The following is a 25,625-nucleotide window of genomic DNA, read 5'->3' on the forward strand; positions in this document are numbered from 1 at the left end:
ATCATAGATGAACTATACAGTATTATGCTGTTTAACCACTTTACGTTATAAAAGAGGAAAGTTGAAACAAGTGTGTCTCTGATTAAATATTTAATTATTTCATACTAAACTTTTTGCATTTGTAAAAATAGGTCACCAAGTGCCAAATTAGGAAACGTTGAGTTTTTCTTTATTAATTATTTACGACAGTATAAGAAGTAACTTAACACGATAAAAAATAGTTTTTCCTTTTTTTTTTTTTTAACAAAATATGAATTTTTGTTTTGACTAGTACCAAAACTTCTGTTGTATTACAATAACAGAATTATATTAATATTCTACGCAGTTGTTTTTAGAAAAAATTTGTGTTTTTATTATAAAATTTCATTTTTATCGGATTCAGTGTTGTATTGTAAACTCCACTTGTTTGTTATGGGTAGTTATGACTGAAATACTCAAACAAAGTAGAATACCTATTATAATCTGGTTGCGGCGTGAAACCATTTTTCGGGATTAATATTTGTAATTATAATGTGTCTGTTTTCTGCACTATAATAATATTGTTCTGCCATCCCCCACCCCCGGGGCATGGCAGAAACCTACGGGTGCCCCATTCGAAATTCTGCCAAAAAACAAACACACACGTGTTCCCCCCTACCGTACCAAAAAATCTACAAACAATCAATACAAACCTACAAATCTACAATACCTACTAAAAAAGCTAATGGCCACAGTTGCCGGGCTCAGGAACAATAAAAAAAAAAAAAAAAATAATATTGTTAATATTTTTTTATGGACGCTGCAACGGTTTGGGTTGACGATGACGAGACTCGACAACAGTCTGAGATTTATTTAATTATTTGAGGAAAAGGTGCGTGCTGTCACACCTCACAGATCAACAACGAAATAGCGTTGTCGGATTTTAATATATTATAATAATAATAATACAAGATACAATATTATGGTCTTTTGCAATGCCATCAATAAAAATCGTGGGAAATAATCATTATGACTGTGCTATAGTGCTGAAGGAATTTTCGGTTTAGTTTCGAATTCACGCCATTGGTGACCACGCGGAACGTTTCTATTGGAATATTATTATTTTCTCTTACCCTGAACAGTAATAATATTATATATTGAGTAGGCATAACAATTTATGAACAAATAATAATATAGTCTCCAGTGGTCCAGTGTTTAGGTCTTTCAGGAGTTTCGCAGTGTCTGTCAGGACTTGGGAGTGTTTTGCTAATTTTTAAAAGATATATTATAAACCACCTGCACCTGCTCTCACCGAGAAGAACGATTTGCTCTCTACATATTATATATTGTTATATTTTATATAGTTTGTTTGAACAACAACTGCAATCGACTCGGACGACTTGTCTGTGCCTTTGCACCATCACCTCTTATTTCACAAGCCGCCAACCGTTTACATCCCCCTCTGTAGTCTGTCCAGTCCGGTGCAAATCGTCACTTTGATCTTCGGATAGAAAAATTAGCTAATTATAGGTTATATTTATATTTTGTTTTTGTTTTTATCATTCTACAGAACGATTTGTTCGGTTCGACACCCGTTGCCACCACTGCCTCCACTTCCTCCGTTGTTTTGGAGCAGAGCTATGGTGGCCGGATTCATGTAGTGCACTTCGGAAGCGTTGCTGTAGTTGTACATGTTCTGCTGGCCGAAAGCCGCGGTCGCCGTGGCCGTCTCGTTGCGCGACTGCTCGTACCGACGACGAAGGCATGGTGGACACCATGGAGGTGACTTGGGCCAGCAGCTCTGCAACGTCTTCTGGAATGCCACCCGGAACTCCCGGTTGAAGTACGCGTAGATCAGTGGGTTGAGAGCCGAGTTGAAGTAGCCCACCCAGAAAACGAGTACTGTCACCCACCGGGGCATCCACGAACCGCCTTCCAGCAGCGAGCTCATCATGTACCTGCATCAGTTGAATTCACGGGTAGATGAGTTATATGGTATTGATGGAAATGTTATCGAGTATACGATTTTATTGTAATAATTGATAATTGTTAAGTATTATGATTGTCATATAATACATATAACTGTATAAGAGGGAGAGGGGGAGTATCGCACTTTGAAAAGTAGATCCTGACAATGATGCCTGTTGAGACAACGTCTGAGATAGGCCCTGTTCCAAGCGAAACATGCGACTCTCATACACGGTATTTAACTTGACAAAAGTCAAAACGAACCATAATACACCATAATATTCCTCTTCTTCTTCGGTTAGGTTAAATTAAAGGCCATTGTAGCCAATTACCGCAACACAAACCTACTTCCACCTGACTGTATCTTGTGCTATTGACATTATATTATTAGGTCCCTGTATTATGTCAACTATGAATGTGCAAAATTTGAAAATAAATCTTTACTTTTTAGTACTTTTGATATTACCCGGGTTGGTTGGTAGGTATAGTGTTTTGTGTATTTGAAATTAATTATTAATCAAAATATTTAAATTATTATGTCTGTAAGAGGAGAATTAAAGTGTGATTTTCGTTATGAGAGAATATTAGCAGGCGTATTATTAACTTTGTATACCTACTCGTTTATTCGTAATCTATAGTATTATGAAATTATGTTATTGCGATATATTTTTAAAAGTCAATGCTAAATTTATATTCAAGCAATTATATGATACACATTTAGATATACGGGCAGATGTTAAATGTAGGAATATCAAATTATATCAAAAATACTTATTTAATGTTTCAAATGTTTGTACTCTTTTATAATAAAGAAACGGTAAGTTTATTCTACAGGAAATGTAATTGGGAAAGACTTTCGAAATCACTTAAACGGTATAACGAGTAGGTAAACTTAGTTCATCGATTTAATCTCGAAAATATACTCAACGTTCAAAGGCGATTATTTGAAATATTAAAATTTACAACAAGTGGACTTTTGAAACGTCAGTAGGTATTGTATTTTGTATTATTTATATTTACTACCTATAGTTGGCAAAACAATTCAAATATATTTTAAAATATTGCTGAAGTAGCAAATGGAAAGTAAACTGAAATGATTTTAATATTAATTCAATAACATAATTTATGAGGAAGAGAAGGGTGGGGAATAAATTATCTAATAAAATAAATGTCGATAGAATAACAATTATATAAGAGATTCTTATTTTTTTTTTACTGTTTTGTCGTCATGAAATATGTAGGAAATGTCCTTACTTCTTATAAGAAATGTGTTGCATACTACACAAGCCAAGACAAAAAATATTTTGTACACTTAGGATGCGACCAAACGAGGGAAATACGAGTGAAAGTGTGGTGGGCCACTATAACTTGAAAGTAAAAAACTCTACTCAAGTTTTAATGTATAAAAAAATAATAACACACCCACGCACATTATAATGATCGCGGTACTTGATAAATATTATAATCACATCCTAGCCGTTTTTTGCTCTTATTTTCCCCACTTGGTGACTTGGTAAAAAGAGACCAATAACAGAATCCAAGTATTAAAAGCCACGTATGTGAATATCAGACGTTATCTAAGTTATTACTCATCGTAAAATTCAAACATCAGCCTAACATAGCATCTTGTAGGTACTTACACAGTGTTCCAACAGTAGGGGATTTGTAATGGAAAATGCGGTTTGTGGGGCTACGATAACCTTTAGAACAACTATTATTATTATTAATGATGGCTTTATATCTAATATCTACGTTTTTATACCTTTTTCATTCATGCAGCGGAAACATAACGTCACTTCAGAGTTTAGAGTAGTGTCATGCAGGTATGTAGAGAACGGGTTTTGAGCATTTAACAAGGAGGTAGATAATATAAATTGTTATCAGCATAAGACTGACACGTCTGATAAATCAAAACTTAAATTATAAATATACCTAAGCTTGCTGGGAATAACCTTAATATAATATACTATATACTAGGTATATTATAAAGCACTGTTTTATGTAGTTGGTCTTAAACACCTGGAAATGATTTTATCATGCAATTTTTTTAATTAAAATCCCCTCGTTTTTCTTTAAGACGTTTTCAAAAACCGTATTACCGTCGAATGCGTTTGTTTTTAAAGTATTACAAGTAATGTTCATGTATAGGAGGTAGGCGAATAAATAAATAAACTTAAAAAAACAAAGAAAAAGTCTGGATTTTTCATTTGGTTGACTTGCTTTAATAATATAGATAACTGTACCGCCAGCGTAAGGGTCAGGTTATTAATGTTAATGTCAAGAGTGTTATCTAGAGGGTACATAAAATAAATGGTACACTACTAATCGGCTGTTTAACTTTTAACTAGTAGCTAAAGTTTACATTTGTGATCGATAAGAATTTAGAGAAAGCTATGTTGTATATTATGTAATGCAAGACACAAAACATTTTACTTCGTCTTTACATCTTATATTATATATTTTTGTTTTTAATGGCCAACTTTTGAGAAATAGACATGGCAAAAAATGAAAAATCCATTTGGAAATATTAATCTACATCATTATGTGTTTTGTTTGTAAATGATGTATGGAGGGGGTAAATAAAAATAGGATACTGGAAAATTGTGTTTCTACTTAAGTGTATATTTTATGAGATGGTTGATGTTTTTTAGCCGTATAGTTTTACCGATGTTGGCCTAGAACAAGTTGTCAATAACGAGTGTACGCGCATTGATGTTAAACAAATTCGATAGCAAGTTCATTGAGGTGAAACGACGAATCAACATTGAACACGGTAAATCGTTTTTGCAGTGATGTGCAGTGATGAAGGTAAACAGCAGAGGTGACTAAAAAAACATACTCGAAAAATCGATAACATTTATTTTTTAAAATTAACTGAATAGGTACGTGTGACATGTTACGTTGTAAATAGCAGGCCCATATTGATTTTTCGATATCTAATTTTTTTTTTACCCGAATAATTATTTTATAGTTGAAAAACTAACAAGCTTCAACGCTATAAATTAGATATTTTCCTCAAGTAGGTATATCAGCACAGAATAAGTTAATTGCATACATTTTCATGTTGTAGAGAAGACGGGAGTATACTATGAAATAAGCATCCACCTTAAAACAGTCAGCCGTTTTTTGGGTAAACTGATCTCCTCTCAGAATGATTTTTGAATTAAATAATTCATCATTGCTTCACAGTTTATAATATCCATTTCAGTGGTTAGAGAAATAGGATTACGAGCAAATAGATTAAATTCTAGAAAACTGAAGGAGAATATCAAATGGCCCTTAAATAGTTAGTATGTAGATATGTATATTATGTTAACGCAAAATAAAAAAATTTTTCATTGATTCGACATTGATACCATATACGCAATGAAAATAATACTATAAACAAAGTGGCACCTAATAAATGTATTATACGGTGATTGAAAAAATGTATATTGATTTCTCGGCATACCTACCTATACTCGGATATTTCACACTCTATTTACATTATAATATGATATATATTTTTTATACTAGTCGAAACTTTTGTTAAAATACGGTTCTGAAGCTTTTGTACTTAAAAATATCCGTTTATAATATTTTTGACGAGGTAGACTTAAAAAGAGATGTCTAGGGTTTAACGAAATTAATATGCAGATAATATCACATTATTATGTGGAGTGGCGTGTGAGGTATGATGGTGTTCGGTGTGATGAGAGATGGGTCGGGTGGCCAACTTAATATGGCTGCAGCGAGGGAGGCGATGAAGGATATAATATTTTTTGACGTGGGATCTGAAACTCAGATGCTGTATTTCAATAGTTTTTGCATAAAAAAGTGCTTCGAGTGTTCTGAACTAATCGAGATGAAATTTTATATTTTAAAAATAAGAGGCTTAAGTTACATTACCTTTAGCTATTATAATAAAGTGGAGGCACATATACATGTCCAAGTTTGAATACTGATAAAACCATATTATTGAAGTTTTATATGTATTTCTCGTAATTATAAGATACCTAGTAAATAATATTATTTATGTCATAGCACTGATACATAAAAAAACCCCATTATAATGGAAAATATGGTATGGTCAATACTATATTAGCGTATACCTACACAACTTTTTTCATTAATTTCGCTCTGGTAGCACGCACGTATACATAACAAATTTTTTTATGGATGTTCAATGAATTTTGTTGTTAGTTGTTGCGCTTACGAGTGAAAACTGTTTCATCGTAACTATGTATCGCCGTCTCCCGCAGTGTGAAATATATAACCAATATCGGAAACACCTGCCCGGACTTGTAATATTAAATAATTTTTTTTTAGTGCTGAAAAAAATTCGCAGATTCACCCGATGGTTCCCGAAAGCACGAAAGACATACACGTCAAGTATACCGGTTGGTACAAGCGTTATTATTAAATGAAAAAAATAAAGAAAAAACATTTTTAAAAAAACTCCGGAACAAAGCAAAAGAGGTACGGTTTTATGTGACAAAATATGTACCTATGTATTATATCATGTATATTGTATATATTATATTATACAACACATAATATCAAATTATAATATTCACCATGTAAAAAAAGGTAGCCAACAAGCCAAGAACGCGGACATAATTATGCCCAAGGTACGGGCCGCTTTCCGCTCTCGTTTCATTTTGTTACTCGAGGCCGCTGGTCGAAAAGCCCCCGAGTCCGGATCCGTTTCTACGTCGACGTCCTTCACAGCGTCCGATGTCGACAGTGCTCCGAGTGCGCTTATGCCGTTGATTTGTAGGTGCTTGTTGAGTAACGCGGCGGCCACTTTGCTTCTGGAAAAGCCAAGAAAAAAAAAAACAAAAAATAAATGACACCATCGCAAAATTCGTTTGGGACCAGTAGCCAGGATTTCGTTTTTACTTTGGGGAGGGGAGGGGAAGCCAATCGTTTGTTGAACAGGCAAGGGTTAACTATGTATCCCTAATAATATTTTGGTATAATATGCTGATGCCGCAGGTATATAACATAGAAACATATTCATACTATATGAATTATAATTTTAATTCACAATCACGTTTTAAGTAATGCGTTCGTAGAACATTGAACACATTTAAAAATTCTCCTGAAGTTTTGGGTTGGGCTTCGCTTTATAAACAGGATACCTTGTGTGGTGTTATCGATGAAATGTAATAGAAAAATACAGTATTATTGTTACGATACTCTAACCACACAAAAATCGTTTTGTCGGGCGTAACGCGTTTGCAGACCAAATTGTAAAAGAAAAAAAAAATATATTTTTTAAAGAGTTTTATGCCTGTTGGCTGTTTCGTCAAAGTGATTGGACAAATCGACATAGAAACGTGTTGACGTCGTGGCGTTATCGAGATGAATGACGTCAAAATGAGTTCTTAAGTGTAACGGGGACAAATTATATTCAGTGTTAGTACTATCGTATTGAAAAGGTTCGCTTTAATGTTTTCTAGACCCTCTTGATTGCCCATATATTAATCTAAAACGGGTAGGTAACGAACATGATGTTAAATTAGTTTACGGTTTTAGGAATTTAAATTTTCCGTTCTACTTGATTCATGTACCAGCACAGTTGATGTAAATTAGAAAATTGGGAAGAATCTAAAAATACTATCTTATAAATCTTTACATTTAATACCACCTGAATAAACTAACACACTGAAAATAAATAGTTTATTAAAAACCCAATGGTTCAAATTATTATTATTAACTGTCTTACCGCAACCAACCTTCGTTGTATATTTTTCGATTAATCAAGCTAAATTAATACATCTATATTGTACATACTATATGGAACGATATTATATAATATTATAATATTTTTAATAATGAGTAGATAATTATTGTTTAATCATAAGTATATACATATTTTATTTATGTATTGTGTATCCTTTTTAACCTGAATGCATACATCTTATACCGAATGAAGTGAACTATTAATGCTATATTTAAAAAAACGATTTACTTCATTTATTTATTTATGAAAGGAATTCAACTAATTTATGTATGTAGTATAACACGCAGTACTCCACGTTCACCAATAGATACCTTTTATTTTTGAGATTTAGATTGAAGAAGTAAAAATTATGATCGGTAATACATAAAAAACTCTGTAAAATATTTAAAATGTACATTTTTTAAATTACACGCACGGAAGGCGTATCATGAAAATAAGGTTTATGTTTTCGTACATAGAGTACTATGTTAGTTCAAGATTAAGTATCTGGAAACTTCTTCATAGATGTTGATGTATCCATATGGTATTTATCTATTCATAAGAAAACTGTCCTTATTTATTTATTGGGTTTTAAGTCTTGCTATTAATAATTGTACTGACAATTTATGATGTTGTATTTTTTTAAGTTTGAAGTCTTTATTTTTTGATATCAAGCATATTAACTGAATTATTAAAATAACGTTTGTATGTATATGTATCTTCACTATAAATACAACTTAATTAAGCAACCACCTATAATTTATTAATAATATTATTTTATCGATATTTATTTTGCAGTATACGAAAAATAGTGAATTAACATAGTTTGCATTTAAATTATTGTTTTTAATTAAGTTAAAATAAACAAAATAATGATGGTAAGTAAATTAATTTTGAAAATATTTTTGTAATTATAAACTACAGTATATTATATACTTGTACCTATATACTTATATTTGTCAGTAAATATCTTGAACATTCAAATATACAGTTTAGTATAGCTCAAGCAAAAGATATAGTTATTTATGAAATATACACAAATGATTTTCTTTTGTGTCAGATATTCTTTTCCAACATAATTTTATTGTGAGGAAAAACTCCGTACTTCTGTCCTTCAAAAGAAAAAGGAAAAAATCCATATTATTTTATCCTGTGCAAATTATTTTCTCTGTCTACTTTTTGTTCTATTTCTTCGAGTGTAACAAAAGTGTAGTTAAGTTGTATTTGATGAAAAAATATTTAAAAAAGTATAATATCAATGTATTATGAGTATTAATACTGAGATTTCAAACACTCTTTAGCAACACGGCAAAAAAAATCTGTTTGACTTGGTCTGTATGAAAGAGTAGGTACCTAGTTGAGGTTATGATATATTTAAAAAAAAAATAATTTTACAATTTATTTGTTGAGATAACAATATTGTGTCAGTTATTCTTATTATTCTTATACAATTATGATTGTTACGTATTACAATTTAAAAATGTATATTTATAAACAGCTCCGTTAAATATTTATTATTTTCTTCCATACATTCATATATTAGGCATCTACGTTAGGTTAAATCAATCTCAAAAAAAGGAAAAAATTGATTTTCCACTTTATTATTTAGGTATAGATTATGATGATAGTTATTATTTCAATTTTGTAAAAATATAACGCTTGTTGAAGTGGCATGCCCAAAACAGTGCCCTACTTAATGTGTAAAGTACCCTCCACTAATCAATTTTATTTGGCATTCGTCCGTAAAATATTCCTCGTACGTAATATGAATTAAAATAATTCCTAAAAAATATCTAACTTATTTTACCCTACATGGAATATATTTTTAAAAACTCATATTTTCTGTTGTTTTAAAGTAATATGATTTCTGATATTTTTTAAATGAATAAATAATTGTCCTTAAAATCTTTATAAATGTAAACAATTTGATTGTGATCAATTTCCAATTATTTTCTAATTAAAAAAAATATAAATACATCTAAATTGATTATGTTAACAAACAATTTAACGTGTTTTATAAAAACACCTTTATCACCAAGTTTCTATAGATTATGTTTTGAAACAAAAATATTTAAACATAGTTTGAATATTGACTTGATAACTCACAAAAATAATATTTAACGTTAATCAATATTCAATGTATTGGAGGACAAATATTTAGAAATACCTTCCTAGTACCTATATACCTACGTAGGTATATGCAATTAGTCAACACTAGAACTTTCATGCATAAAAAAAATAATCTTTAAACAAACATATATAAAATGAAATGAAAACATCAATACATATTTATATAATATCATAAAATATAGAAGGAGATTGGTTATTGTAACAACAATGCTTCCAATCAAGGCTGAATACATGTAAATGCAGACCAGGCAAAAAATATGATTAGGGCGTTTATACCCTGTTGAATTAAATTTTTCTGCTCTTTTCAATACTTTTGAAAATAAAATAATTGTCTCAAATAGTATAATAGTACAATAGTGTGTAGCCAATGTATTATCTATTAATTTATAATATTATAATATAGCGTTTTCTGATTTTTCGATAACCTTATAATATTTTACGTCAAACGTCACAAATTCAATACATTTTTTTCATGCTATTCTATAGTAACCACAGGATTTAAACTGTAATTAAACTTGTTTTAAATATTTTCACGCAACACAAATTTAATATTTATGGTGAATATTGTATAACAAAAATTGTAATTTTGTTTTAATATCGGTTTTGAAAAGAAAGATCATTGCATAATATTGATTTTTAAGAGTTCAGTATCAAATCGATAAATGTATATAAACCAGCATAAAGTTGTTCAAATTATTTTTCCATCTACCTATATACAATTCAAATACCACTCATTCATAGATACGTCTCAAAAATTACAAAACGTACGAACTTGAAATTTTCAATAGTGGTTCCTTTAATGATCCAGACGTACAATAAGAAAGGATTTTCCGATATTCACATTTTAAAGACGTGGTCAAACAGGGATCTTAAGATTTATGGTGAAAATCGAAATATTGTTTGTACAATTGTATTGAAATTTACTTATAAATAGTTGACATCGGCTGCAGATTATAACAGCAATAGTAGAAATAAGTATTATTTTTTTTATATATAAAAATGGCTGAAATTGGTGACTGGTTACTCGGGCAGATCGCGTACAAGCATGCATCAAATCGTCACACTTGTGGCTCGAATAAAGAAACTATATCTTAAAATTAAATGTACGTGTGTAACTTAAACACTCAAAAACTACTCAATTGAATTTGACGAAAATCTCAGATGGTTTTTAGAAATGTCGAAAAAGCTTAAAGAGTAAGTAGTTTAAACCACGTTAAAAAATAAACCATATGCTAAATCCAATCTAAGACTTGTGGTTGCCCATCTAGGTCGAATTATTTCACAAAGCTAGGTACATTAACACCGCTTTGTCCGTGAACTGAGGTGCACTAAAACTGAAATACACTCAAACCTTGTTACACCTATATAACGTATATACTATATAGGATTTGCCACAAAAAACTGTACACCAGCGAATCTAGGATATTCAGCTAGTGTAATATATAATTTATGAGAATAAAATAGTATCAAATGAAAAACTATACTTTATCATCAGGATTGTAATATGCATATTAGAATTTGATACAATATTTAATTTCATAGTTCAAATGATTATTTAGCTGTAATACTATTTATAATTTTATTCAGAATACTTTTGAATAATTTTCAATTTTTTAAGAAATAATGAACGCACAATTATAACGTTTTTTTCTAAAATAATATGACTACAATGACGGTTGAATTTAGAATTATTTCATAAGTTTATTAAATACTATTATTTTCTCAGGATTTTTTAATAAAATTGATGTTCAAACAGTTTTATTTTTTGATATTTAAAATGTGTTTTATAAATTTATAAAGTAATTAGTAATCAAGTAAGCATAATGTATAAGTATTATATACATTTTAAGTACATATCTAATATAAAATTAATTGTTGTCTTTACTGCCACTTAAACATCAAAATAAATGATATAATAAATAATCATTCATACAATTTATCAACTTGTTAATTATTGTCGTCAATAATATAATCGTTATTATAAAAAATAAAATGTTTCAGATGAGTAATATAATATGTAAAATTATAATATGTCTTAATGAAATGTAAAATATTAGGATACACTCTTTGACAAAATTATATAATTATGTAAGTATGAGAGCTCTTTTTAAAACCGAATTACTGTGGTTTTTATTTACAGTGTTATTCTAAGGCAATAAATAAGTGTCTATTTTATAAAAAAAAAACTCAATAAATTTAAAAGTCAATGTATAAGGCTATGATATGGTTGAATGCCTACGAATTTTTAATGAGATTCAAAATATTATAATACAACATACAGCTAAGTAATATATAAATCTATTTTGTCTAAATCTCAAGTCAAAATATTTAAAACTCTACAAATTCTTCAAGCAAAGTTACGAAATAATAATTTTGTAATTTGTTGTTTGTGTATCTTAATGAAAAATAATTGACAGAAAATAATGACAGTGTAATTTTATACAATAAAATATCTGTAAATATGTATCAATTACTATTTTACAATTTAATACGAATCAGACGATTTGTAGTTCAATAATTAGTTGATCAATATTATACTTATCTGATATTATATAAGTTGCTTTAATTTTAAAGACACGCTCAAGTATCGTATAGCCATTGTCATGCGGGGGCTTATTAGTTATGGACGTAATAAAATACTCTTGGAAAGTTTCAAATTTATTAGCTGAACATTGTTTAAGTGGATTTTGCTTAATTCGGTCAATATTTAGGATAAGCAGAATGTAAACACATCAACTCTTTTCCAACTCAAAGATGGGAAAAGTATCAATAGTTTATCTAGAAGAATCTTTATTCCTAGACATGTAATATAAATCAAAATTAAGATGAACAGATAATGATAAATTATTGGCACGTACTAAATTTTAAGTATAGAGCCTTTGTAATGGCTTAAATAGCTGTTAAAGTGATAAGAAAATAGAGTGCTATATTTTAGATACACCGGGTACTTTATTAGTGTTTATGACGATTAAATATCACTTTTTGGTTTTACTCTGATTTATTGTTTAATTATTTTATTTGTATATTAAGTTTAAATTGTATGTAAAATAAAAATAATATAGGTCCACATAATATTCTAATATTCACATTATTTTTAAATGTAATGAATATTTTTTAAGATAGTATGTAATGTAAGCCTGTACAATTGTTGTATCCAATATTCAATGGCCTTAGATGCCGAGCTATTATAATAAAATAAAAAATAATAATATTGATAGGTACAGTAAAGATTTAATTATCATTAAACGCATAAACAAATCCATGATGATAATAATAGTAGCAACAAGAAACCTATCCAGGATTAATGACATTAAAAAATATTTATCTTAAACCTTAAATTTATTATTATTTTGTTTTATGTTAGACTTCGTATGATAGATATTTCAGTTTTTCTGAAAATTTCTCCTCCTCAAAATTTGAAATCTTAGAGTTATTCAGTATTTTAATTATTTAAATTTTATTAGGTACAATATTCGTTAAAAGTTTATGAAATGAGACTTAAATATGATTAATGTATATTTAACGTCTTAATTAAAAGTCAGAAACGTATATTTATTAAAACTCTTATTTTAATGACGATTTATATATTTCAGAACATTAATGCAAATTAATCTTGTCAATATTTTATAGAGTTTTAAATTACTTATCAGGTAAATAATTAAAGAAAAAACGAAATTTTTTTTGACCATTTATTTACTATCGATTCAACATTAATAATTCCCATTAATTTGCTATGGACTTATTGGATTTAAATAATTTTTATTGCAAGAACAGTCTTGTGCTATACATTCTTATAAATTAGATATCTATACAATTATGATCTACAGTATTTTTTTTTATCCTAAATAATATGCTGGTAACAGTGCAAAATGATTTTTAAAATACATAAATAAAAACAAATCACTTCTTATATTTGTTCAAAAGATTGGAGCATAAAGTACCTTGTTAAAAATGGGTAGCAACAATTTTTTTACAACGAAAATCATCAGGAGTATACTATGATTAAAAAATAGGTTAAAAATAAAACAAATCTAATCAGTAGCGATGCATACATTTTATTAGTTTGCATCAAATTAATAAAGCAACGCTTGGTACTTTTATTATAATTCGACATTTTCAAAAGTATACAATACAATAACGGAATTCAAATAAACTAATATTGCTATTTTAAGAATTAAGCCTTCAAGTACATACATAGTATGATATTATAAATGCATACTTAATTAATTCTACAATCTGAAATGTCACAATTTATAAATATTCAACAAAATATGGTTATTAAAAATTGAAGTATATTTTCATTCTGTTACTTGACAGCAAAAACAGGGTTTTTGATTATCGTAGAGTATAATTATATTTTTTGGAACAAACCCTTTTTGCATTTACTAACAGAGAATAATATAAAACGAACAGTAATTAAAGCAAATTTATCAAATTGGTTTTTCAAGTTATAAGATATTGTGAAAATGTTAATTTAATAACATAATACGCTGAGTTAATTATAAAATATAAATGCTTCGGTTCCCATACCTAAAGTTTTTTTTTACGTTGACAATATTATATTTGTCTGTTTAAATATTTATGGGAATTGATGTTCGATTTTAGTAATATAATTATACGTTTTGATTATTATTTTCTTACTCGTAAATCGATACATAATATTAAATAGTATTATACATTTTTTTTAGTAGGAGTAGTATGAACCGTGGTATAACGAAATCAGTGTCTTATTTGAGGGGCGACATGGTGGGAAAAATATTCATTACTTTTTAGCCATACCTACCAACGTGGCTACATACATTTCGTACTTGTATATTAAATATTATAAACTCTCTTTTTATTTCAGAAGACTGCTCCGGTAGTTTATTTACTGTACATTATACGTTATTATCGGTGACATGTTTTCGTTCCACTTGAATTCAAAATTACCATAAGTAAATTGAAAAATGGCAAAATCCGCTTAGTTTCCATTCTAATCATGTGTCAGATATTTGAACGCCTATCAGACTGAAGAAAAATCGTTTATATTCACAACACATACCGATCCGTACGATTTAACGACACGGAAATAACGATAAGATGCTTACTTGTATACAGCCCGATGTCATATCGTCATAATAAATTAACACGTTCAATATAACTGAAAACTCGGAAAACCGGTGAAAACTGTTTTTCAATAACGTGCTTATTATAGTGTTTTACGGCCCCGCGTGCCAAGAAATAACTCCTCGACACGAGTCATGTACCCACCTGCTGAGATATTATAGCCGTACAGGGATCAGAAAAAAATGAAAAACTATGTGTACATTATTTATAAGTACCTATACAAAACTTGTGAAGCCAATGCAAGTAATACGTCATTAACAAAGTACGGATTTTTATATTTTTTCCAAGCGAAGTCACTGTATATATATTTAAAAAATATGTATAATATTACAGTACCTTTAGCTCCCTTTAAGACTTGCTGTGTGAAATATGTTTGTATTTTTTGAATGGGAATTAATCACGGCATACCTACTAGTGGATAATCACCAAGCTCGTATTTAGAGTGAGGCCAGTGCAGGCATCCCTCCCTCCCACCTGTTGAACTTTGATGTTCGTTGCTTTGACTTGACTTTTTATTTCAGTTTACAACTGCCTTCAATAATTAATAATTGTACAATGACGTATAGTATTATTTTCGATTTGTTGGCGAAAATCTAAAAGTTACCCTTGAGTACATTAATTATCACATTGTTATTGCAAGACGTGGTCTGAAATAGAAAACGCAAATACAAATGATGGTACCACTAGTATGTATAAAATGTATATAAGAAACGAGTATATTATACTTATTGTTATTATTTACTATTTGAATCTATTTGTTAAACACTTTCCTTCTTTTAAGGGCACCGAAAGCAGTAATTTTATTGAATGCGTGTTTTTAAATTCGCCTACATAAAATGTTGTACATTAACTTATCAAAAATTAAAAATTGATAATCTATTATGTATAACGACAAAAATGGCATGTTCAAACGACTTTAAACTTGAGAACGGATAGCGGGTGTAGGTTGGTTAATGCGTGTACCCGTAAGATGAAAGAGTATAATATTGAATAAGTTTCAGGTTTGTAAATAATTGTTGTTTCAACGGATTTTTTTATAAGACCCTTTAGACATTTTTCTGAAGACTGATTGATCGAACTTCGTTAGGGTTAGACACGTGAAGCTTGAAACTTTTTTCTTGAAGGTTCAGAAAAACTAATAAAATCATTTTTTTTTTTATATAGGTAAGTACAGAAGGTATATTAAATATCACTGAATTATAGTTAGTACTCAGTTTCAAACAGCCATTTTGTGTGTAATAACACACGCCTCGTGCATAATGATTTTAAAACATTACTGTGGTACTCTTCATCTTGTAAAAACAGTGAGTGGTTTTCAGTTATTACTAAATAATTTGACTGTGCGTGAAAAAATGTGCGAATAATTTTATCATATTTCATTATTGCCGACACGGGTGTCATTTTAACTTTTTGAAAGGCATGCAAACAACTAGGAAGACCAACAAAATTTCGCCTCAAATGACACCCCTTATTGTGAAATGGTATTAATGTAATTTAAATGTTTTATTATTTTAACGTGACTAGGTAATAATAATGACAATTATATAAATCCATTTAATACCTAGATTGTACAATTTAGTTGGTGTTAAGAGAAATGTTTTTTTTTGAAAATGTGTTAAGTATACTTATAGTTCTTAAATAATATTTTTAATTTTACTATATTATATTGACACTCGCCTTTTGTGGCGCTGTTTTATAGTTTCATCTTATTATACAATATTAATTATATTAATCAAAACGAATGGCCATCAGTATTAAAACACATGATCGTATGTATGCGAGTCAGTTTTATTTTTATTCTTGTTTCGTGAAAATGTACCTACATCTGGAATTTCGATCGTCAATCAACAAAGTCAACCTTTTTGGCACGTTAATGATTTCACTTGTCGGGGCACTCGATCGAAGCTCTCCGAGGGACTGCCCTGCACCCTCTTGATACCTCGCAAATCAAAAGCCTTCCTCTGTTTACCTTGAAAGTCTGCGATAATTAGATCTCACGATAAACAATAACTCTGGTCTCATATTCCACAAACTATGTACGTGGTGATAACTGTATGATAACTTTTCAAAAGACAATCGTGTTTTCAACGTAGAACGCTAACTGCAGTGCTATTGTTTTTGCTCTCAAATCTATGTATGGATGGCTTTTTATTAATAACGCGCTTATAAAAAATACATCACGTTGATACGTAATTTAGGAAGATTATTTTTATTTGTTCGTTGGCTTATATACAGGTAAATTGTATGTTTACCATGTAAAAATGTGCAGACCTAGATACAAGTACATTTTTGAGCTATGTTATCACTTATTAGCAGGTAGATACAATATTTTGAATAGTTCTATAGTTGTGTTATACTTGAAAAATTATTGTTTGTTACCATTATTTTTGAATTATTGGGCTTGTTTTATTTATATCATGCACCAGAATTTGTAGCCCATCAAATGAAAAAAAATAAATTACCTCATTTTCACCTTAAATCCCGGAAAAATAAAACGTCGGGAACACTTACAAGCCTCATTCGATGGCCTAGACTGCGGAAGAAACTCTATAAAATACGGACAGTTTACGCAAGCAATTACTTACATTTTCACTGCGATATCCACCGTAAATAATTTAACACTCGTTGAATTTAACTTTAATGAAATACGGCGCTTAAGTCATAAGACATAAGTCACGTCCGTTATTGGACTTATTATTTTGCGGTTCCTGATATTTTCATAACGGTTTTCGTATGGGGCGATAATGTTATGATAAATCTTTAAACAAATGTCACGGAAATACGGAATTGTATTCTATAAAATATATTTTACACGAGCTAAATAATGTTTCAAAATGTTAGTAAACATAATAAAATAATAATTGCTGATCCACTAGGTATGTGTACCATGGTTATTATAATGCATAAAATATGTTATAATAAACCATGACATTTGTCTCTTATATGGTTGACAAGTAAATTTATTTATTGAAGTTCGAGAAACAATTTTCAATGTTCGAAATGTATATTTTTTCATTATAACTATTATAACATCAGATATAAAAATAAAGTCTAATTTTAATGCAGTATAATATATTATATAGTAAGTGAGTGAAGAAATCATTTTTTTGTTAAATTATTTTACCTACCTACCTAATAATAATTGTAGTTGTCAAAAGTGTGGTCTGAAAGTAAGCAATGTTGTTCAAAAAATAAACAATTCTAAGGAAATTAAAATTTTTTTCTATGTACCTTAAGTGGAACACAATATTATATTTAGAATATTAGCGTAAAATTGATTACGGTAGTTTGTTTCGACTAAGGTTATAATTTTAACAAAAGCAGCCACGTTTACGTTTCATATTATCTTTAAAGCCACACAAAGGTTGTTTGTCTTTGCATAATGATTGTTAAACAACTGTGCAGAGCAAAACACCTCCATTAAATTATATATATTATTAAGTGTGTGCTTATGGGTAAGAATATTATGTGCATCCCGTGGGTTCATATTTTTTATAATTATATATTATTATAATATGTTAGGTATTTTCATAATAACACAATTTATGATGACTTTTGCGGTCCACACCCTACAGCCGTCGAAATTAATTATATAATATGAAATAATATATTCAGTTGGTATTTAAGAAGAATGCAATATTAATAACAGAAGTATTCTAAGTGTGCATGAAAAAAACACCTAATGTAAAATGTTATAAGCTATTTTAATTTAATACCTATAAGGACCTGGTGGTACATAATATTGTTGAGTAAAATCATTTTATTTTTTTACTGTTTAATTTTAAATCTAATTGCTAAAGATGAATATTTTTTGATAATTGTATTGCAAACAAAAGTTGAATATTGACCGAATAGCGTTTAACAGGTTTTATTTTAATTTATTTATGAGTGATTTTAAATTTGTAAATCATTTCATTAGTTTTCAAAAAACATTCTATTACGAGTACCTACTTCAAAGGTCTAATTGTGTATTTATTTTTTAATTCGCAAGAAACAATTAACGATGGGACAAAATTGGAGTGGTCCGTGTATTGGTAATTGCAATTAAAATATATATGTAGATTCATACATACACATGTAATATTAATAGTTTTCTTTTTTTGGAATATTATTTAATGTTGTAAAAAATGATTTTTAGTTCACCAATTACAAAATGGTGTGAAATTATGCATAAAATGTTAATTGTTAAATATTATAATATAAGTAACAAAAATAATATTCATAATTTTGTATAATATAGTTTAATATTTGAACTTCAAGATACAAATATTGTGGGAAATATAATAACTAAATTCTATTTAATATTTTTGTTGAAATCGTTGGTATATTTTTTATTGCTCAAATGTAATAAACTATATTAAATAAATAGTTTTTTTAACTCCAAGGAAAGTAAGAAAGCTAGAATAGTTTCATAATTTTTTTTTCCCCGTAAAACTATAAACCTTTCATTAATTATTTTATGTATATGTTACATATAATATTATTACATTACACGTGTTTGTCATTAGTTATTTGTCTTAAAACAATGTTGATGGGTTTAATTTAAAAAAGTTTTATCTGCCTTTTTTTTTATTGAGATAAGCCATGGCATCTGGGCAATTGGCTGATAATTGTTTATTGTTATAGGTGTAGTACAATATTTACTGTTTATGTACACCCCAGAAACTTCAACACCGAGAACAAAAAGTTAAAGATTTAAAATATAGACGATGTTGTTAAATTATCGTATCCATTTTATCGAATATTCTAAGTGTTCCAATTTTTTTCCCCCAATGTATTCAAAATGTAATATTATTATATAATATTTTTTTATGGACGTTCTGCAAGATACAATGTTAATGTGATAGATAGCAATAAACGGCGTAATAAATCATTTTTATCTGATTTCCGGATTTATGTAAAAACCGGATTTTTAAAAGTATATTTTGTGTAAAAAATCTTTAATGGTGAATGAAATGTGAAACAAAAATGTATTTGAGCAGTAATAATATTTCGTCGAAAACCAAATTTTAGTGGCATAGAACTTTCCAGCATAATAATATTATTATCCATTTGGAAGTTTAAACTTTGTATTTTAACGACCGGGATATACAGTAATAACTATTAAAAGGTTAAGCCTCTATGCATATCTATGTATTATTTTAGTCGTCCGAGCTCGGATGTTATTGTCTCTTTCGAAAAACCTAGAAATATTTGTTTTCGTTAAATACAATATAGGTACCTCCTCTGCACATAACCTAGGTACAAAATACGACCGTGTCACATGGTCCACGTGAATAACAACGGCACGCGTATCATATCGAATACCGTACAACGTTTTATGTTTCCGTGTTGGCCGGTACAGTATTATGATATCGAGACGAACAGATTTTTACGCAAAATCGTTTTTCACCACCGATATAATAATAATGATGTGTTTCATCGCCCCAGCAAATTCAATTACCACACGCGCGACTCGATCCGTCCGCTATCGCAATAACACATCGTTGGCACGAGGCCTTTGCGAATCGCGCACTGATTCGGCGGTGTGCATAATCAATATTGTCGGCTTATATTGTACGACGACAACAGCGGCGGCGTCTACCTGCCGGGGGTTTTTTTTTCCCAGTCTCTTAAACGAGTGATGTTCCACAACACGGCGATCTGTTGAGGTTTTACGACATGTTTACAAGTAACGTCATAATATTTAGACATGTCGCGTGTTCGTGGCTGCTCGCCGGCTTATCCGTTTCCTTTGACGTTTTAATTATAAACTAATTGTTTCTCGTCTAATGAATCCTCCGTCCCGCGGCGAACACACCGATTGGACGTCAACCCCATCCTCTCCCCCCCAAAAAATACAGCGATAAAGTGAGAGAACGACACTACCTGCTACCGCTCCTCCTAAAATAACACGCAAAATAAGGAAAATTAATTTTCCAAGTATTGATCCGACTAATGTTGAACGATAGGCTATTTAGTTGTCGAACTAGATTTTATTGAAATGGCCCCCTACTAGACACAGAGATTTGACGCTTAACAATATATGCTGTAATAAGTGCTGCTTTAAATGTATCGCTGCCAACGACGCTTTAAAAATTATTTATTACTAATAGAAACTATGTCTTACAATTAAATATTTAATGCGTCAATATAGATTAATAGTTATACTATCGTCTTATTTAATTAATGAACTACGCAGTTTTATTTTTGTCAATCGAACTCAATGATAATGGCATTCGATTTTCTCGGATTATCCTGCAAGACAAAGGGCATAGTCTCTCGAGGTCAATATTACATTTCTTATTGTTTAATCATTTCTAAAAATTATTTAATGCCTACTGTTATTATTTCAAAGGAAAATGTTAAAATGGCTGCTAATTGTTTTGGTAGGTACGTTGTTTTTCCTACTTAGCGCGATTAGGCATGGCTGTAATTCAACTTCAGTTCTAAAATACCTACCGAACCATTTTTTAAATATTTAAATAAATTTAATAAAATATATTGTTGAAGATATATGCTAAAATAAATAAGTACATATTATTTTTATTGAATATGAAACGAAATGCAAATAATAACAAGGTTTTACAACAATTGCATATTTTTGATTTTTGATAAAAATTATTTTTAAATATTTACGTGGTTAGCCTATATTATACCAGATTGGCTATCATATATAGGTTAAATAATTTTATAAATAATGCATAAAGTAATAAAGGTCTTTTGTTCAACAATCATTGCATACGTATATATACAAAACAAAAAACATTTATTTTAAAAATATTTGCCATAAGATAATAATTATTGATCCATGCATTTTTTTTTATGAAATATGTCATAAACGAATTGGTTATTAATGAATAAAAAAACTGTTGTCGGGTATTATTCAGTTCCCATAATAATATATTGTCGTTGTTACATTGTTAAAAGATAATAATATATATTTTCAGTTGATTGTGAGGAGAATGTGTCTCATTTGCGACGGACAGAATACAATGATAACAGGTTTTTTTTTCGTGCGGCCAAGTATGTTTATGAAAAATGCATACCCTCGCTAATTGACCCTCAGTGCAAATGATAAATGTCTTGCGAAAGAAGCGGAGCGGGCGAGTAGGTGACAGGTGAAATGCATCGTTTCGAGTGGACTTTAGTTCGCGATGTGTATATTTCTTCGGGAGTTTGGCCACTTACTCGGGTGAGTCCAATTATTACAACGGACATAATGACGGCCCTTGTAGACCTGTATGTAAACTAGACTTGCAAGTCAACGGAAATGGTGTCTGGTAAAAATGAAATTAAAAGGTCAAATTGTATACCGTCTAGTTGTTACTAGTATTATGTACTGCTTACATTAGATGTGTTAAATTTCAAAATCATGTTGTATATTGTGAACTTCTAGAAATGTTTATTGAGTTTCAGTACTATCTAATTTTTTTTTAAAACTTAAAAGCGCTGTACGTATTTTCAAAATGAAAATGTTTTTTGAAGAATAATATTATTTAAGTTTTTTAAATTTTATGTCGTGTTATTATGACACCAATAAGTTTAATTTAAATCAATCGTATAATATTTATTTCATATCTCACAAATCTAGGCAAGAGTGATTAAATTATCGTATTTTATCACAATACTATTGCTTGAAAATATTTTACCGCCCCTTTCTAGAAAAATATAAATGACCAATCTCTTAACAATATTCCTTAAACTTTATACTTAATATTTTATATATAATATTTTTTTCTGTGAGGTATCAATTTACCTTTTTTTATAATAGGTACTCGACATGTATAAAGCGTTTTCAGTGCAATTTGTTGAGAACAATCATTTTAAGTGTAAAAATGTCCGAAACAAACGGAAAATACCTTTGACGTTGTATAATGATATTGGTGCCTAAGGTGCCTTTGTTGGGTTTTCTTTTTGATAGCTTTGAACGGCTGTTGTATATTTTAGAAAAAAATCTTGAATTTGATTTTTTTTACAATTGAAATTCTTTAATTTCTTCTTTATGTAATGTTGCTTGTGGTGGCAATGAAACGGAGTTTATTACGATTTTCTCCTTAAATTAGTACCTACACTATTTTCAGTGTGTATTACATTTAATAAAAACAACTTAACATTTCACCGTGTACGATATCAGTCAGCAAAATTACGGTGACTTTACAACCAGTAAATATTTAAATGAATATATCATCTGAGGTATTTTCTATATTTGTAGTCGTATTTATTTGAACTCCAATGAATGTCAATTTTTGAAGGATTATTTTTTTTTTTATTGTATTAACGACCCGACCTCAACTTCTGAAGCTATTGGCTTAAAATATTTACCACAGTAGTATACACGTTAATATCATGAGACGAAATATAGCAGCATGTAATTTTATAATAGGAATGGAAGGTTAATTATTGAGGATAATTGTTGGATTTTAAATTTTAATCGATCTTATAGCAGTCTGTTACTTTTTTTATATGCTATAATACGTTATAAAATATTGTTTCCATTTTCTATTTTAATTTATATAAATGATTTACTGTATTAATCTTGTATAATATAATATAGAATAGTAAATGTTAATTGTTTATGAATTTAATCCCTCAAATGTCTCCAAAATATTTTTCGGTTTTAATAATTTTTTTGTGAGTAGAATAATAGATTTCATTTTATTTAGTCCTAATTATCTTGGCGAAATTTCAAGTTTTTCAAAGAACAATAATTAGGTAATGGGACTGAGGTCTTTTCTAATTGCATTAAATAACAGTAACGGTTAAAAAAAAAATAATAGGTCAAATTAATATTTAATGTATGGAAACTTGATTATCTTTGTTAAATGTATTATTGTCCATTAGCATCAGGATATATTCTATTAGGGTGGTACCTATTAATATTGAAGGGATGTTGTTCATCAAAGTATAATTACATAATATCATAGATCTATGTAGGCGGATGTCAGTCTGACATACAATATTATTAAGGTAGAGGTTAATTGTACTTAAAATTATGTATTCCAAGACAACACGCATTCTTATAAATATTGAAATTGTACTTCAATTATTTTCAGTAAGATGATGAAAATGCATCAATAATTTTATAATAATTATTAATTTATACGCAACGTCGAAACACTAGTGTTTATTTATCCATACTTTTTCTGAACTGGGCATTTGAAGTATATTTTGACAAGAAATAATAGTTGAAACACTTGAAATATATTTTAAAACACAATAATTATTGTACGCTTTAATGTTACTCCTATCGTTTTTAATAACATGTCGTCCTAGTACCTGGAAAGATGAAATTAAATTTATGATTTGTTTTTTTTACAATCCACAGTCTTATTTAATGAGCTTTAGTGATGTCTATCTGAACATTATAAAATCGATAAGGAGTATATAATATAATATAATATTAATATTGATTGTTTTTACATTTGATTTTAAATTCACCAATGAAGTCCAGCAATCAGAAAGTTACCAGATTTTCCGAGTGTAATTTTCCTCACCGTTGGAAAAATTAATTATGGCAATGAAATGCAAATTGTTTTTGAATGAAAACAGATAGAATTTATTATTGATTTCAAACTATTATTGAGTGCAGTCAATTATTAATGTATTGTGAATTGTATATAATAGTACCTGGTACGACCTATTATATGTAATTTAATAATTTATCAAACCCACGATACATCATACATTGAATATACCTATTTCATTTTAAAATTTTTTTTTAAATTTAAATTTCTATATATTTCTATAATACGTATTATTTTTAATAATGTGATTTGGCCGACTATTATTATTATTATATTAGATAGGTATTTACTTAATATAAATCAATAAAGTGTATAAAAAATATTTTACTGCCAATTGTTCATGTTTCAATTTTCAATTTGTTTAAATAAACACAGTTAATTAATGGAAGAAAAACACATTTTAATGAACTTTTATCTAATTTTAGTAGAAAATATAACATAAAACATATAGCAACCCAATTAACAATTTATTTGTATTGTTTATATCGTTAATTTTTTTATATTATATGACTGAAAAATAGAAACATTAGGTAAAATATATTTATTTTTAGGGTAATATAGGCGTAATAAGGTACATTAAAAATGTTCTATACTTTACTTAGGAACCTATAAATAATCGGGATTATACAAATTTAACAAAAACTTTAATTGCATTCAATTTGAAAATATAATTAATGTAAATATTCAAAGATCCGTAACATTATTTAATAAAAAATAATTGTTTGAAAAAAGGATAACTACCAACTGGATGCTGAAAATATGCTATGTAAGCAGAAAAAAGCGCAAACTCTGTTGGCTGTTACAAATATAATTATATTTAATGTTAATAATTAAATTTTTAATTTCACAAAAAAAAAAAATGGAATTAATCTGTGTATTTTCTTGACAGTAAATATTAATTGTGCAGGGGAACGGAATGTGATTTGGGATATATTCCTGACATGGACGTCTATCATATATTTTGTTAACGTTTCGTGCACCTTCCGCCTTCGAAAATAATGCAATCCTGTAATATCTGCATAACATTATGGTCATTTTTTTAATGGTTTTATAATCACGGGGTATTATTAGGGCAAGGAACCTTTTAGTAGTTCCGAGAAATAATTTTTCTCATACAATATTCTTAAAACTAGAAAATCTACATTTAAGTGAGATACAGCTGTGTGGCGTGAGGAAAATACAATTTAAACGTGTAACCATATTTTTTCTTTTACAAACTTACACAAATCGTTTGAATCTTACGAAAGTGC

The 25,625-nt window shown here is 28.9% G+C and overlaps 1 protein-coding gene across 1 annotated transcript in view; it reads right to left on the minus strand.

Moving 5' to 3' along the window:
* Positions 1–700: 700 nt before the first annotated feature.
* Positions 701–25,625, minus strand: part of LOC111040391 (octopamine receptor beta-2R-like) — a 62,719-nt gene continuing 37,794 nt past the window's right edge. Inside the window, exons 2-3 of the mRNA XM_022324298.1 lie at positions 6,483–6,719; positions 701–1,916 (exon numbers count right to left, since the gene is read on the minus strand). Of these exons, the coding sequence (XP_022179990.1) occupies positions 1,523–1,916; positions 6,483–6,719 (631 nt within the window). The 3' untranslated portion in view covers positions 701–1,522. The remainder of the gene's footprint in view (positions 1,917–6,482; positions 6,720–25,625) is intronic.

The sequence above is a fragment of the Myzus persicae genome, unplaced genomic scaffold (genome assembly GCF_001856785.1).
Source record: "Myzus persicae strain clone G006 unplaced genomic scaffold, MPER_G0061.0, whole genome shotgun sequence".
Lineage (NCBI taxonomy): Eukaryota > Metazoa > Arthropoda > Insecta > Hemiptera > Aphididae > Myzus > Myzus persicae.